Genomic DNA, 16,960 nt, shown 5'->3' on the forward strand with positions numbered 1-16,960 from the left:
TTGCCATTTTTAAAAATTTATTTTATCTTTACAAATTTTGTTCTTATTGAATGGCCTTTTTTGTTATTATAAAACTGTAAAACTTTTTTTTCAGCTGCTAGTTTGGGTTTCAGTAGAGATGTTTCCATGTCAAAACCAAAAATAAAGATACAGTTACAGAGCCATTAAAGCTCTTGGTACTGGACTGGATCCAGCTGTCTGATGGTGCTGATGGTTTTGACAGCAGAACCAGTTGAAGATGGGGCACCAGCACAATGTAGGTGGATTTCAGGCAGCCTGAGTCCAGGTGCAGTAAGCTTCTAAGCGCTGTTAAAAGATATCTGCCTGGTTGCTTGTGTCAGCTTTAAACTTGCCTGACCTTATTACAGATCTCCTTTTACAACAATACATTTGTTTAGGAAACGGTGATACAGTGGCCTGATTTTACCAGGTCTACCTGTTCCTTGGACTTATCTGCAAAATATACAACATTAGTAAAAGTTTCTATACATACGTCATACTTTAAATACCTGCATGTATAGTCAGTAAATGGTTGGAGCGACCACAACCATTTGGTGCACGTATTTTAGGAATCACTGTTTTATTTTCAGACAGATAATGATTACACAAAACTCAAGTAAAAAAAGAAGCTTCAGTTACATGCAGCATCTGAGCATCACATAACCACTGTTATGTCCATGTAAAAATAATAATAATATATCCAAAAACTCTTTCCTTGCACCTGCAGCTGGACAGATGTGAGACACTGCTAACTTCTATTATCAGAAAATAAAAACGTACAATTGAATGCGTATATGAAGCAAATGAAAATAAATCCCCTTATAAGGCAAACTGAATGTGTAAAGCTGGAAACACATTTCTATAGTAAAGTCAGACTACACGTGTTTACGCTGTGGCTGAGGTTACACATACTGGTGCTCTTTCTTGCCTCCCTCTGAGCGGTGGTCCATCACTTCAGTTTTGTTGTTGGACTGAGGTTTGTACACAACCCCTGGGTAACTGCAAAAGAAACAAATGGCAGGAAAAAATCTGCTGTGAAAATGTTTCTCATGTCCAGATAAAACTGCAGCAGAAAGTAATTTTAAACCAATCTTTGCATTTTTAAAAGGTTTGCACTCTCATTAGTTTCTGGCATTGTACATCTATGAGGGGACTTACCGTGGTTTCTCATTTTTTATCATCTCTCTGAAAGCGAGAGACTTCAGGATGCCACCAATGAGCAGGACACCCCCACCGATCCAGCCAACGAACAGTGCTGGGCCAAATGTGTAACTGGTAAAAAGAAGAAGAAGCAGAAAACAAAAAACATTACGTTGCACACACACTATAGGAATTATTTGGAGAAATAATTACATGCAAGCAAAACAGCATCATACGTGGTTATTCCTACTCCGCCCATTCCCATGTTCATCCCCTCTCCCATCATTTCTTGTGTGTAGGTGGACGTCCTGAAACTTTCCACAATTTGATTGGCATACACAGAAGCTCCTGCAATGCCACACACACCTGAGAGAAGGAGAAAAACAGGAGCTCTCAGCACTCTCAGCTTGGTCAAATACTGCTATAATGACTGCAGTGGATGCTCATATTAAACATGAGGTGTTTTAACTAATGAGGTGCAAATAATTCCTGTGGGCCCAGGCTTTAGACTGATCCAAACTGCATTCTGGGAGCCCATATCAGTTTATTTGACCATTAGATCAAATATACAGTCTGTGCTGTAAATTCCAGATGTCAGATGCAGTTAGCTAGAGCTTTAAGAATACTTCCTGCAGTTAAAGTTATCTCCTGGATATGATGAATGTCAATACTTCTTTACAAATACTGCAGTTTCATGAAAGAAATTATCATAGAAACTGTACAAATTAAAGTAAATACAACAAAAGCACGAGATTGTAGGTTGTATAGATCACATTAGTGTGAAAGAACCTCAGTAAAATTAAAGCATCACAACATTTGTGCAGCACTGTCCTGTAAAAATGCAAAATAAATTACAGCATGGTTCCTTTAAATGTTACAGCAACTTGCTGGCAACAGTGCTGCATGTATTTTACTTACTCTTACAGTGTAGCTCAGTATGGTGTCAGTGGATGGTTTTATCTAAAATCAGCCAGGTCTGAGGAAAGTTTACAACCGACCCATTCAGAATCTGCTACATTTGGTGGTCCCGTAACTTTAACATAATCTAATGAAAGTGTACAAAATTTTAACTTCAGTTCACATATTACAGGCCCTCAAAGTATTTCAGGGTGGGTAGAACTTGGCTCTTTTTAGGTAGCATAAATTTTTTCAGTATTTTTGAGCCCTCATAACTTCATAAATACACCACATGAATATTTCATGGTTGAAAAAAAATCAATAACAAAAACCATTTAAACTCTATTGAAAACTGAAACCGAATGAAAAAATGTAATTTGGGTAAACTTCAAGGGTGGTTCGTACAAGTTATCTCATATGAAAGAGCTCCGTTTGACCTTTTTACCTGTTCAGGCCAGGCTCAGCTTCAAGTTGCAATTACTTCTATGTCAAAATTGTTTTCTGTAACAATGATTTTAAGCCATTTACAATGGATGTCCCTAATTGTATGACTTTCAGCACAGAGGCCCCGCCCACCTGCCTGTTTGTGAGGGGCATCCAATCGGGTTTTGCAATGTGCAAGATTAAAAAAAAAGATGATTTTGAACCATTGGTCATACAAAGATACTCTGGGGGTGTCCAATAATGGAAACCCCCCCCCCCCCCCCCCCCTAAAAAAAGAAACAAAAACTATTCAGTTTAGTTTGTACTAGAAAGTTGAGAAAAAGCTTCATTTGAACTTCACAGAGGTAAATAATGACCTGCGATGACGAACATGATGCCAGCAGTGAGGCTCATCTTAGCCTTTGCGCTGTCTGCCATCTTGTTCATTGTGAGGCAGCTCAGGGAAAAGACTGATATCAGCATCCCGAGCACGCTCAGCACCACACCCACTATCATCAGAGCTCGCACCGCCTGGAAGGTACCTGGTGGACAGAAAACACGGAGACCTTAGCGCGTTACATTGACTCCAGTCAACCTAAGACCACTGATGAGTTCAGTTCAAGTATTATTACGTCAAAAACTGTAGATGGCTTCACAAAAAACACTCAAGGCTTCTATCTGACAGGTAGGCTTTTATACTCAAATGACTAATTCTTCAAATACAATGTGTCTAAAGATTTGAAGTGTGTTCTCTTGCAGTAGATGTGCTGTTGGGAGGTGCCTTTGCTTGTTGTTTGTTCTGCTTTCTGATAACCGAGTCTCGGCCTGGCCTTTATGATAGAAGTGCTAATGCAAACACTAATAGGTGCAGGCCAAACCCTCACAAAAACGAAGGGTTTGATCTCTTTCGGTGACACTTTTTTTGTTTTGTCTTAACTTCCTCTTTACTTAGTTTGAAACGTATCTACATCCTACACGACAGTCCAAGACTTCTACAGACACTTTTTAAAAGTCAGGTTCATGGCTGATGAACATGGTGAGGTTTTCACCCTATTATTACCAGTGAGGCATTTCACTTCTCAGCACTTTTCCTTTTTTATTTTTCATTTTTGTCCTCACTTCAGTTTTAGTTGGTTTCCAGTTTGGATTTGCTTTTTAAAATGATCATTATTTGTTTGTTTATCTGTATGTGTATTTTTTTTATTTTAATACTCAGGGTCTTTGTTAAAAGAAAATTTCAAATAAATGTAAAAATAAGTTTTTACAGACATGATAATATACCTGTAGATATGTGAGGCAGGTTTATCAAGTTTTTATGTTGACCAAAATGAGTTTCCGAAGTGCAAAACATATTTATTTCCCTACAAGTTCTTCAACCTAATAATTATATTTTACTTTGTAAAGAGTTCAGGGAGGTTTCTAAGTGAGGATGTTAACCAGCCAATGTTGTTCACTTAATTATTTTACAGTTTTTTTTGTTTGTTTTTGGTTTTCTTTTTACAAATTTGTTGAATGAAACAACCTCCTCCTGGGACATTTGAGAGGAAGCATATGTTGGATCTCGACATACGGCCTCGTCCTGAACGTCTACTGAGCACTCAAGACATTTTAAAATAACCAAATTACAGAATTGCTTCTATGATCAGCCCAAATGTAACATCTCCTTTTAGAGCAGAGACGGAAGAGTGTTCATTTCCTTGTTAAGAAAAACTCCTGCGGCTGTGGCCTGGTCAGTGAGGGAAAAATAATTCCCAGCCTGAATATGTTCAGTGTTTAAGACAACAATGATTTAGACTAATTTGAAAGCAAACAGTCAGTCACCGGATAGGATGTGAAAATTAAGGCTTGAGAGAGCCTCGCCATACCTGAGTAACCCAGAAGGCCGTAGAGCGGGCGGCACTCTGTGAGTCCGGCGGAGGTCGTCTCACAGTCTTGCCACAGACCCTTGTAGGTATAAACGGAGGTCACGACCTGCTCCTGCCTGTCCTTCACGCTCCAGTTGTTCATGGCTGTGGCTGCAATGAGGGCAGCTGCACCGATGAGACCCAAGATGAATCCACCATTTTGCAGAACTGAAGGCGCCATCGTTGTGTGGTGGTTCGGAAGCTGGAAAATATACACCTCGGAGATGCAGTGCGTGTGTGTAGATTAATAGATACTACTTAAAGTATAGCTGGACGTATAACTGAGTGTAGATTAAGGTGTCACAGGTGTGCCGCGTGATGCAGAGAATCAAAAAGTGCAAAGAGGTGCTTTGTAGTCATGGTGGTAGTGTGGTGGGTGGAGGAGACTGGGTGTTACCCCTGGGTGATACGGCAGCATGGGTTGGGCTACCAAGTGGTGTGAACGCAGTGGCGATAGGAACACCTGACACCTCTATGAGTGTTTTAATGTAAATATGAGAAAGAACGTTACTATTCCTGCGAATTACCAACTGTTTGTCAGTCTAGAGTCGTTAGTAACACCCTCACACTAGAAAAAAGTCCGGAAAAACAAGGTACAGATACACACAGGTGAGCGGGAACCGATCAGGGTGGCCAAAGCTCACCATCAGCTACACAGGAGGACTTAAGAAGTTTAAGAAGATTGCAGGCTCTCCTCTCTCTTGAGCTGCAGTGTCCCTGCTAAAAGTACAGTGAGGAATATTTGATGCATTTCTACTGTGTAATGCTGAACAAACGCACATTTAGACAATAAAGGACACCTTGTTTTTTTCCATTTACACTTCCAAATACAAGAGATTTGCTTGCTGAGCTTTTGTACATGAAGACCAGAGCTCACTGTGAGTTCTCTTTCTTGTATATTGTAGACGTGAAACAAGCTGGTACCTCATACAGTTTCCGTGATTCTGCTTATCACTTGGTCAACAAACGGGAGAGGAGATAAGTTCCTATTATTCGCTTATCATCATCACCCTGGCTCACTTTTGCTTAAACACACACACACTTACACACACAGAGTCATGCAGTAGTCAAACATGACTGGACTGGAAAATGTAATTTTGTAATGTTTGCAATGTTTGTCAGTTGCTGTGAAGTGTCTGTGGTGTTTTAGTATCTGTTTGTCTTTAGTGTAAGTCTGTAAAACAGCTTTTCGGGAGATGGGTGGTTAGAGCTTAACACAATCGCAACAGTGAAGTAATTATTACAGCTCATGTGTGATGTAAAATATGATTAACAGGGTTGTGAATCACCCCCAGTGACTACAACTACCAGCTTCTGCTTAATATTATTCATCAAACAGAAACTGACCAACTGCTTTACCTGGTTTAACACAGTCTTAATGCAGTTCTAAAAATACATATATAGACAGTCCCTCTGAAAACATTTATTATTGCCAATTCAGAGTACAAATCAATCAATCAAACAAAAACAGTCCCACTTAATGATGCAGATATTCTGTGGAATAACTGTCCAAGTGTGAGAACTAATGAAAAATACAAAACCTGACTGTTTTGGAAAGGGGGGAAGGGACAAGTCTATAACTTCAGCATGTTGGTCCTATGTTATGCATGTCCACTGTATTTAAACTGAAATGATTTTTCTTACAAAAGAGTAACAAATTAGCATCATCACCACCCTCCCCCTTCTCTAAATACTTTTTTTTACTCTATTTACATGGAATAAGGAGTGATACAGGGACTTTTATAGCTTTTTTTTAATCAATCCGTGATTGAAATATCTGCGCTGACACTTTAATATTTAAATGTGGTCATCTAAGCCTGAGTCTCTAAACGACCTCTTCTTCTTTCTGTGCGCAAACTTTCCCCTTCCTGCCCATGCGTCTTTATGTCTATCCAGTCTGTCACACACTGGAGCTGGGTGAAGCGTACGAGTCCATGCCGCTCTTGGTCATCCCTCCAGGAAAGAGGATATATGCCACCTGGGGTTGTAAACTAGCTGCAGACCAGGCGCCACAGTTACACGGCATCATGTATCCCGGGCCGGAAGGCGATGGGTGAGTGTGGGTGTGCTGTGCGGGGCAGGGCAGACCTCCAAACCCTCCAGTCTGGTATCCAAAGGTGTGCGCGCTGTAGGGCACGGCGCCTGCGGTCAGAGAGTGCGGTATCTCCGCCATCCGCTGGACAGCTCCGGTGCTGAAATGTGCCACCGGCTCCAGGAGAGAGAATGAGGAAGCAGCGGAGGCGGGAGCCAGGAGAGCTCTGGCTTTATCCCCGGGGACGAGAAAAGAGTCGATGGAAAATCCTTTCAAGTGTTCCGCTGCGTCCCCGAGTAAAGACGGCAGCGGGAAAACGAACCGGTCCCTCTTCAGGAGACTCTTAGGTTTGCGCCGGGGTCTGTACTTGTAATCCGGGTGCTCCTTCATGTGCTGAGCCCGCAGTCTCTTGGCCTCGTCGATGTAGGGACGCTTCTCAGAGTCAGAGAGCATTTTCCACTCCGCTCCGAGTCTCTTGCTGATTTCAGAGTTGTGCATCTTCGGGTTTTCCCGGGCCATCTTCCTCCTCTGACCTCTGGACCAAACCATGAAGGCGTTCATAGGTCTCTTGATGTGATCTAAAGGTTTTGCCATCGCAGGGACAGACGCATTAATTAAAACACCTACTGACCGCACTTTAAATTTACCTACTCCTTCAAAAAGCTCATGTTTCTCTAGTGAGTCAAATGGAAAAGTGCGAAGAACTCTCGGGAGTAGCCAGAGAAATATTTTAAGCTAACACTAAGTCCAAATTGACTGAAGCGTTTACACAAAGTGGAGCTGAAAACTACATAAAGCCAAAAGCCTGGGCGTATGAATGGAACCAAGAGGAAGCTTGTTATGGAAGATGCTGGGCATGTCATCCTCCTCATCATCACACCACTGTCACGGCGGGCCAAGCCAATGGGAATGAGAGAGCGCACTGTAATCCTCTCACAAAAAAACTGACTGTGAAGGCCTACAACATTTGAGGGGCACCCCCTCTTCTCCCTCTCCAACAGTTTTTAGTCTCTTCAAATCTCAACTGAGAGAAGCAGGGATGAAAACCAGCGAAGAAGCTGGACTGCAGAAAACTAGAAACTAAAAGGATTTGTATGAGGGGGTTGAAAGGTGCGGCTGCTTGTGGCCCTGAATGCCTCATTTGCACAATAATAATCTTCATTTCAAAGGAAGTCAGCTACCCTTATCATATTTTATTTTATTTTATTTTATTTTATTTTATTTTGACAGGTTTTCTGAAACTGTGCCACAGTTAGCACCACAGTTGTTCTTGGCTACAGTGTTTTCTTTTTCTACTCTTAGTTCTGTTTTAAATTTTGTGCTGTCCATTCAAAGTATTCTTGCATACCTCTTTTGTTAATCCACGTTGAACCAGCTCCTATTGTGTTTAAATGCATGGTGGAAAAAACACAGTGTCTAAAACCAATGTAATCAGCCCAAAAAATCCAACTTGTTAATTCCCCTCAAATTGCAAAAACTTCCAGATTCCCCTCCAACACGGATGACACGGCTCTTGAAATATAGCCCTGCGTTAAACTAAATTAAATGGGAATGCCTGCAGGTCTTGGCTGGTGGGCCAAACCCCAACAAGCCCTACCATAATAAGCTGACACCTTTAAAATGCTTCCACTGGCTTTAGTGAGGAAGGACCATTTCCAAACAGGTGATGATCAGCCTGAGATGACTCGAGAAAAATAAATGCTATTTCATTAGCATGCCTTAAACATTTCCCCATATTCAGCTTGGCTGACTGTCTTTAGAAAGAAACTTGTCGGCAAGGGTCTTTGCCTCTTTGCCTCAACATCTTACTTTTGCATGCCATGGTTGTAAAACTGACAATGATTCAGACCTCAGTCCGATCTTAACAAAACGCTCCCAAACTCTCACCCTCCCTTTTTCCTGCAGTTTTCCCACTTTGCGATGCCACCCACCGTGGCCCGATCTCTGTTCTCTCCAAACTCGCTGCCACATTTGCCGCAAAATCAGTTTTTACTCTTACCTTTTACATCGCTCATTTGAATTCTGTCCATTGACACAATGCAGGTTTATTATATATCAATATGTGCGTGAGTGGCTCACCCCTCCCTCCTTCGTACTCTGTGGGATCAATATTAATCAGAGCTGTAATTCACAGGTCCTGGGTGACTCCATTGATTGTTACAGGTTTTATCATTACTATACCTTATCTGATCAAATGTATGCTTCAGCTTTCTCATCTGTTATTGAAATGACATTGGTAGAAACTGAGCAGCAACTTAACTATGAATTATATGTAGTTTATGTGCATATAATTTATTATTGCCTAATATAAAAGGTAACCCTAATGGTTTAATGTATAGACAGTGTTGGGGAGTAACGGAATACATGTACCGCCGTTACGTATTTAAAATACAAAATATGAGTAACTGTATTCCGTTACAGTTACCGTTTAAAAAGGTGGTATTTAGAATACAGATACTTTGTTGAAATAAATGGATTACACGGCGGTACTTCCCTGTTTCATATTGTGGCGGGTCAGGACTGTTTGGGGGTTTTTTGACACCTACTTCTGTTGTTCCAGGCGGCAGCGTTACGGTTGCCATGGTTACAGGGTGACGCTCTCTCTGCGTGTTTCCTGGGTGAGAGAGGTCTTTTTGTTGTTGTTGTGCTAAGCTAATAGGCAAAATGCTACCGGTATAGCTCTAAAGAATGTAGCATCATAGGCAGTGTAGTCCGTGCTGCAGGGAGAACGGACTGCCATACCCGTTATGTGTCTGTGAGCGAGGGAGGGAGAAAAAGGAAAAGTAGCCTACGAGCTGTCATCGAGCAAAAACGGGAGCTGGAAGCATGTAAATATAATAATAACCACTGCAGCCAAGAAGAGTGCCTGACGAGCCCAGTTGTAAGTAAGCTAATAAGAGTCGACTGTACACCGTGTTCGTGTTTTCCTCCAAAAACAATAAGTTCCGTTGGAGCAGCCTTTCAACGCCTCTCTCTGTCTCTCGCTAGCAAAGTTGACCCAGACAACAAAGTAAAGCTAGTTTTCGGCTACGAGCCCGACACAGAACCCACCGTATTAGTCAGAGGTCCCTTTACTACGGTTCGGAGCCGCGGACCTTCAGTAACAGTAATAAATCACAGCAATAGTACATTCATGTAGTTGTAAACAGCATGATAATATATTAAGTAATCCAAAGTATTCAGAATACGTTACTCTCATTGAGTAACGTAACGGAATACGTTACAGAATACATTTTAGGTCATGTATTCTGTATTCTGTAATAGAATACATTTTAAAAGTAACCTTCCCAACACTGTGTATAGAATACATGTACTGTAGAGGCTCAACATATAACAGGGTTTCCAGGCCCAAAAATGACTTCTGCAAAACGGATTATACCCACGACAGAAGCAGGATGTGTTTGTCTGTGAGCAGACCTGCGGTGGTCAGCTGAAGCTCAGGGTTTAGGTTTCGGTTGCAGCGATGAATTCAGATATCAGGGTACCAGCGAGAAGGGGGGACTTTATTTCATTTACCTCCCACAATCAAAGGCGCCGCAGGCCTCTTCAAAGGCAAAATAAATGGACATAAAAGATCCGGTAGGGGCACAATGCGTCAGTGGTGGAGATGATAAGATGTTTTCGGGGAGTGTTTTTTTTCCCCTGTGGGTTCCCTCGCAGCAGACAGGCTGGAGGGATAAAGTGATTGGCAGCAGGGGACAGACAGCTGATCTGTCTCCTCATAGCTGTGCTGTTATCTCCCGTGCGGTAGGTTCAGACGGGCCTCGCACGCAGGAGGCACCCGCTGCCACACAGAGACAATTATTGCTTCTGCAGAGGAACCATGTTTTAGAGAGTTTGCCACTGTTTGAGAACAACAACGTGCAAGATAGACTGCACGAAGGGCAGCGCGGGGAAACTATCTTTGTCACTGGTATATGTCGTTTTTCTTTATCCTGCAGAAAGCTCTCTCTGTTGTTTTAGTTGGGGGGGAAATAAAAATAAATAAAAGAAAAACGTGTATTGTGTCTGTGTTTGGAGTGACTTCTAAGAAAGGGCAGTGTTTCAACTCTGGAGAGATGATGGGGGGGGGGGAATGGGTAATAAGAAAAACTGCCAGCAGCACAAAATGGCTGTCGTAATCCGGTTATCCCCAAGGCTCTAAAGATACCGGTCCTCTCCTTAGGAGTCTATCTTTTCTTCTTATGTCAAAACTGTCCTCTATGCACTCAGGTGGATTAAGGAGTCACACTGTAGAAAGAAATTGACAGGTACAAAAAGACCTGGGGGTGAAAAGGAAATGAAAGACGACACGGAGAGGCAGGCCAGGCACTCGAGCCGGGGAGTGTGCTGGCGTCTGACAAGAAAAGAATCCATCAAGTCAACTTAATGTTGAGGGAAGAGCAGTTTCCTGCTTATTTACCACATTAATTGACTGCATATTTATTGGCAGAGCTGATTAGTAATCGCATAAGTCTTTAATCTTATGAAATAGCTTTTTAAAAAGATGAAACACTGATGGGTTTGACAGGTATATTGTTCACTGATGTTCCAGCATAGTTTGTGTTGGGCTTAATAGAAGCTCCTCCAGGCTGTCCCTAAGAGAAGATTACATCCCGGATAGGTCACGTCACGGTGCATTGTTAAAATGAAGCCCCCATTTCGAATTCACTGTTTTAACTGGGAGTCAGTTGGCTAAAATCAGTCTGTTTTAATCGTTTAATCGTGGTTCAGAGGAACCTTACCTTCTTACAGTCATTGTTGGGATGTTCTGGGGATTTTTCCTTTGGGGAAAAGGGTTTATTGGAAAATTGCATGAATGGCTTTAAAACCCTTACTACAATCTGCCCAACCTTGTCTGCTGGGAGGTGGATCAAAGCTGCTGTAAAGGCTTATTAATAGGAGAGTTTGGGTTGCTCTGACAAGGCTTGGAACTACAGCACGGCCTGATTTTACTGACTGAGTAAAGCTCGTGATGTGTAAACAACGGCTCCTTTTGAGCTCATGAGAGGAAATGAAAAGTTTAGCTGGGGTGGGATCATTTTCTTAATGATATGAAAGGTAGTTACAGGAGCCTATAAAATATGAAGGGAGAAACATTGTTACTTGAATTTATCCATCATCCCCTCCAATCAGCCAATCAGACGGCAGCCCCTCGATGCATTTAGGCATGTAGACATTGTCAAGATGACCTGGTAAAGTTCAAACTGAGTATCAGAATGTGGAAGAAAGGTGATTTAAATCTCAATCTCTGCCATGACATTCAGATGGTAGCGTCATAATTTGGTGTAAAGAACATGAATGCATCAACAGCTCAGTAGAGATGGGAATCACCATACATCCCACGATACAATATTATCACAATACTTAACACACGATACGATATTATTGCAATTTTTTAAAATATTTTGCGATATTCAGATTCTGTACATAAAGGTAAACTTTATCAATATTCATTTTATCTAATATCAAAGTCTCACACTCAGTCTTTCTCTCATTTCAGTTTTATTGTTGACAAACTGAACGGTTTGTATTACAGTCTAGTCCAACTTAACTGAATGCAACCATCTGGTACAATTATAGCTATTCTGAACTATGCAATTTATGAAACCTATGCAGCCCCTTCAGCAACTGAAGAATTTGAAAGTAAATTAAAACAATATATAATTTTACATTAAATAAAAAAGTTTTAAACTTAATTAAAATAAAACATGTCTTAAATTAAAATAAGTAAACTGTCATGTTTATTGCTGCCATAAAAAAAAGTTAAACACATTTGGACAGTGAAGGAATGTCAGGATTCTTGCTCAGAAAAAGGATCAACATGCTCTGAAGTCAGAGCACAAAAACCTTTTTTGTAACAAAATATCGATTTCTGCTGTCCCTGTATCGATACATTATTAGCAAACAAAATATCACGATACTACACAGTATCGATTTTTTCCCCCCACACCTACAGCTCAGGCTGGTGGTGGTGTAATGGTGCGGGGAATGCTTTCTTGGCACATTTTGGGTTCCTGTAGTACAAACAGAGTATTGTTAAAACACCACAGCCTACCTAAGAATTGCTGTTGACCATGTCCATTCTTTTATGACCACTGTGTAACCATTTTCTGATGGCTCCTTCTATCAGTGCACCATGTCACAAAGTTCAAATCATCTCAGTCTGGCTTCTTGAACAAGACAGCGAGTGCACTGCACTTAAATGGCCTCCACAGTCACCACATCTCCTTTGGGGTTTGGTAGAAAAGGAGATTAATATCATGGATGTGCAGTCCAGCCTAGTACCAGTGTAGCCAGTAAAGTGACTTGTACATGCATTTGGGCAGATGTATGTTTTTCAGTACTTTCAGCCCAAATCCACAAATGAATTAAATAGATTAAGCTGTGTGAACTCCCCACCCCAACCTAATTACTTAAATAGTTTGAGTTTCAGTGACATTTCTACCCTTTCTCTCTCTCTCTCTCTCTCTCTCTCTTTTTTTTTTTTTTTTTTTTGCTGATGAACAATTTTAATCGATTTTTTGTCAGTTAATGTTGTAGCTTTCTAAGTGCATGCACCAGGGAAGTACCATTGTTCTCTGTTTGTTGAATTGATTTACAGGTCAGTTCCTCAGCCTGTGATTTTTTTTAAAAATACATTAATATAATTAAAGCTGAGACACCATATGAATTAAATAGATCCAGTGGGTTGCTGGGTTAATGTGTATCATTGCGTCAGTATAGATGGGTCTGTCTAATGTAATGTTTTGTTCATTGTAAACAGATAAGAAGACATCTTAAAGTGATTTACCAATGCTGTTAATACTAATGCAGCCTAAAGAGTTTGAAAGAAGTAATGAGCAATGGTGTCATTTCAGTAGTGGAAATAATTATTTCTGCCTAACATGGTGGAATTACAGCACTCCACTGCCTAAAGAAAAGATCGTGAAAACAAAGTCATTTGCGACTTTTTTATTATCACTTAATAATAAATAATAGTAACATAGTCATGATTGACAGTATCTCAAGTGACTTAATAAGCACTTGAATTTGACCAATGTTACATAAACCACACTGTACAATCAACAATATTTTAAATATTTGACTTTTAAATTAATTAAAGTTTGTAAGTTCAGTAAATTTGATGTAATAACTATTTCAAAACCAAAATAAATCTTGGATTAGTATCTTAATATTTACGAACATCTACCACAGATATTCTACTGTATGCCCAGGATACAGTAATCGTGGCATCAAATGGATTCAGACTGCAAAACAAATCAAATAAACCTGTCATGAACTTTTCTCTTTTCTGTAGACCAAACAATGAATAAACTCAAAAATACATTAGCAGTTTAATTGATGGTCAAAATGAAATTCTTGGTTGTACGCCAGTATAAAAATGGGAAAGGTTTGCGTAATAAATCAAAATGCTGAGCTTGTAATCTCAGTCATCACTTCTATCAACGAACAAACTCAGCAGAGAACAGCGGGAAAATTACTGATTTATTGACAAAAAGTCCCCTGTTTACTTATTTATTTTTAAGATCTCAGTGAAGGGTCGAAGAAGCAGATAAAGATCATCATATGGAGAAACTGCTCGGGTGCTTTACCACATTAATCTGCCGTGCTTTGCTGCACATCAGTGTGCATGATCTGAGTGTGCACTGATGGTGTTTGAGAAAAGGTAAGCTGAGTTTATCTAAGCTTCTGTTTTTTTCTGCTGGTGAATTTGTTTCCATCTGATGACGTGGAAAGCTCTGACGCGCTCAGACTTAAAATTTTGTCGTTTCAGCTGCAAATAAATACACTGAAATCCCGAAACATTCAAGTCTAACAAGAGTTTCTGACACTTCTGAGCGGCCCATTAGGAAACGTTTCAGCGGGAAAATCCCCAAGATTTTCAGTGCTCCAGGGAGGATTTCACTAAATCTTGTGCTTATTCTCATGATACTTAGGAAAAGTAAAGCGGTTTTAATAGCTTTCCCCTGACACATTGATGGTAGAATATGCTTTGGCTCTGTGGCAGATAGCTTCAATCCGAGGTCGACGGAGAGGGGGGTGGGGGATTGGCTCGTGTCTGCCTGCCAGTACGCTCTCATAAGGCCCCATCTAAACCAAATTAATACACTTCCTCCAACATCTGAGGATAAACCTGAAGGCCACATTACTGTGGCAGCCCCTATCAGCCAGCTTGTAATACAACCGAGTCAGCAGTCAATGAGATACATTTGCAACCAGGCATTTGTCAGCGACTCAGTGCCATTGAGGCAAGAGATTTAAAATGTCCTCCAGTAAATTAAGTGCTGCTTGAAAAGTGAAAGGTGCCGGCTAAGCAGGCAGCTGCTTACTTTAAATGACACTCTGGTTAAAGGGCTGTGGCGACGGTGGAGAGAGGAGAGGAGTGCTTGCCTGGGTTAATATTGTTGACAGAAAATGTTAAACATCTGTAGAATATCTACATATGTGCTACTGTAAATGTGACCAACAAACCAGAGAAGAATTTGTTTCCCTGTTTGTCTCAGATTCTGCTATGAAGTTTGTTTTCCACTGAAAAAACATGATGCTGAGAAAAGAGAAGCTGTGGCTCTTTACATGGATCTCTCTTGTTTGCACTCTCTCACAGGAACTTTTATTCTTATCCAAAGCAGAACTTTAGCTTTTTGCCATGTTGTCGAGTCGAGGAAACAAGCACATGAAATATATTTTTAAAAAACTTCTTAAGACGCCTCATCTTATGAAGCCAATACATATGACAGACTGAGCTGTCACTAAGGAGCTTATAGAAATAATGGAAATAGTGTAGTTTCTGTAGCGATGATGTGAGTGCTGTTACAGAAAGGGAAACAGGCTGGTATTTCCCAAAATATGTTCTGGACTCAGCCTAAGCAGAGGAGTGGCTTTCTTGGATTACATTAAAACGGGGAGAGCAGAGGTGCTGGCACAGTGTAAGGTTTGATAAGCTACTACTGGCTGAAGACAGAAAGACAGCCTTCAATCCACATGAATGGTTTCTAAACTACCTTTATTTATTTATTTATTTTAACCAGGAAGGCATTTAAAATATGTTTTATCTAAATTTGGTTCAAATGTGTATTCATTACATTAAATTTTCTAAATGATGTTTGAGAAATATTTTCAAAAACGGTATTAGGCACACCTACCTGCAGTACTCGCAGTAATCCACAAGAGATCAGTATATCGCTGAGTGATAGGAGACTCAGGAACGTACACACACACAGCCCAAGTCTTTTGAGAAAAAGACTTATTACTAATATCAGTTACTTTAGAACATTATTAAAAACCAAAAGTTGAACGTAATACACGTCTGTAAGAAACGGTGGAATGGTGCGTAAAAAATAATTGTGATTTACGGCACAAAAACAGTGGGCTCGTCCGGGATTTGAACCCGGGACCTCTCGCACCCAAAGCGAGAATCATACCCCTAGACCAACGAGCCGCATGTAGAGGACGGAAGAAGTATAATTTATAAACTGTAACAATCACAGCTGTCAAACTTGTTTTTTACCAAACGTTCTATAAATTCACTATCTAGCATGTGACATGTAACCTTTGCTTAAAATTCATGTAAGAACTAGTTCCTGTTAGGTAACGTTACTTTAGCTCGGTGACCCACAAGCGTTTGATGTCCAGCTACCAAAGTCATAATTAATTGGATTTGACACATCATTGATTAGGTATGACTTAATTGAACTTCATTATGGAAGCCATCAGTGCATTTTTATTCTACATTTAACATGAACTGGTGTAGCTGTGTGCTGGAATGGGCAATATGACTTTGACATGATCCTGGACATTTGCAGAAATGTGCAATTAGAGCTATCACATCATTTTCATCAAACCGTGATCTCTCTTTTTTCTTTTTCTCAAAGGTTCCATAAATGAGATGTAATATGGAGTCATCCATTAAAGATATCAGTGCGTAACTGCATCAGGCTGTAAAATTCTGTCAAAAAAATGTAACGAATCCCCATTCGTAAGCAGGATATGCAGGCTATGATTCATGATATATTTCATGATAGCCTTACATGTGCTGCAAAGACTTTATGTTGTGACTAGTGAGAAGCCTCCTTTTAAAGCAAACTGACACAAGATAATCAGTGATGTTTTCCTCTTGAACCTATGATCGGTGTGCTTCACTGTTTATAGGAACAGTTTAGGAATCATTGGTATAGAAATGTGACCCTTCTTCCTGAACATGCACCCACGCTTTACCCAAACATCCAAAGTGCTATCAGATCCTCTCAGCCTGTAACCGTAGATAGAGAAGTTAGACAACTCAGATAGATAAATCAGACAACAGTTAGTTATGTGAAAGCCATTTTGTTCAGAAGAAAAAGATCAGGATTGTCCCAGCCTGACTCTGTGATTGTTTACATTTTTAAGCTACATTCCAGTGTTATTCAGACAGCTCTGCAAGCAGGGACTGGTATTAATGAGTAATTGATTCTAGTGCCATATCAAGTCTGCTTATAACTTACATTATTTACTGATTCCCTTACAAGGACAATCAGCATTGTTTAACACGATCTCCCTCAACACTATCTAATAACAGGAGTTTCTGACTCAGTTGTGCAACAGC

The 16,960-nt window shown here is 40.5% G+C and overlaps 2 protein-coding genes and 1 non-coding gene across 4 annotated transcripts; all 3 read right to left on the reverse strand.

The window, feature by feature from the left end:
* Window positions 1–579: 579 nt before the first annotated feature.
* cldn18 (claudin 18) lies at window positions 580–4,545 on the reverse strand. Its single transcript, XM_006786807.2, has 5 exons — window positions 4,326–4,545; window positions 2,838–3,002; window positions 1,377–1,506; window positions 1,159–1,272; window positions 580–999 (listed from the first exon to the last, which is right to left on the reverse strand). Exons 1-5 carry the CDS (start codon window positions 4,543–4,545, stop codon window positions 903–905), a joined length of 726 nt encoding a protein of 241 aa, XP_006786870.1. The 3' UTR covers window positions 580–902.
* A 908-nt stretch (window positions 4,546–5,453) lies between these two features.
* Window positions 5,454–8,952, reverse strand: LOC102786249 (transcription factor Sox-14-like). Of its 2 annotated transcripts, XM_087831453.1 has the most exons (2): window positions 8,943–8,952; window positions 5,454–6,974 (listed from the first exon to the last, which is right to left on the reverse strand). In XM_087831453.1, the coding sequence occupies exon 2, from the start codon at window positions 6,955–6,957 to the stop codon at window positions 6,265–6,267; it is 693 nt and encodes a 230-aa protein (XP_087687579.1). In that variant the 5' UTR covers window positions 6,958–6,974; window positions 8,943–8,952; the 3' UTR covers window positions 5,454–6,264. The 2 variants fall into 2 exon arrangements, with proteins under 2 accessions (XP_087687579.1, XP_006786871.2); XM_006786808.2 differs by lacking the exon at window positions 8,943–8,952 and having other exon boundaries at window positions 5,454–7,480.
* A 6,793-nt stretch (window positions 8,953–15,745) lies between these two features.
* On the reverse strand, window positions 15,746–15,817 carry trnap-ugg (transfer RNA proline (anticodon UGG)). Its single transcript has one exon. It is a non-coding gene; the product is annotated as a tRNA-Pro (tRNA).
* Between the last annotated feature and the right edge of the window lie 1,143 nt (window positions 15,818–16,960).

Source organism: Neolamprologus brichardi, chromosome 18, assembly GCF_056152115.1.
Source record: "Neolamprologus brichardi isolate AB-2024 chromosome 18, ASM5615211v1, whole genome shotgun sequence".
NCBI classification, from domain to species: Eukaryota; Metazoa; Chordata; class Actinopteri; order Cichliformes; family Cichlidae; genus Neolamprologus; species Neolamprologus brichardi.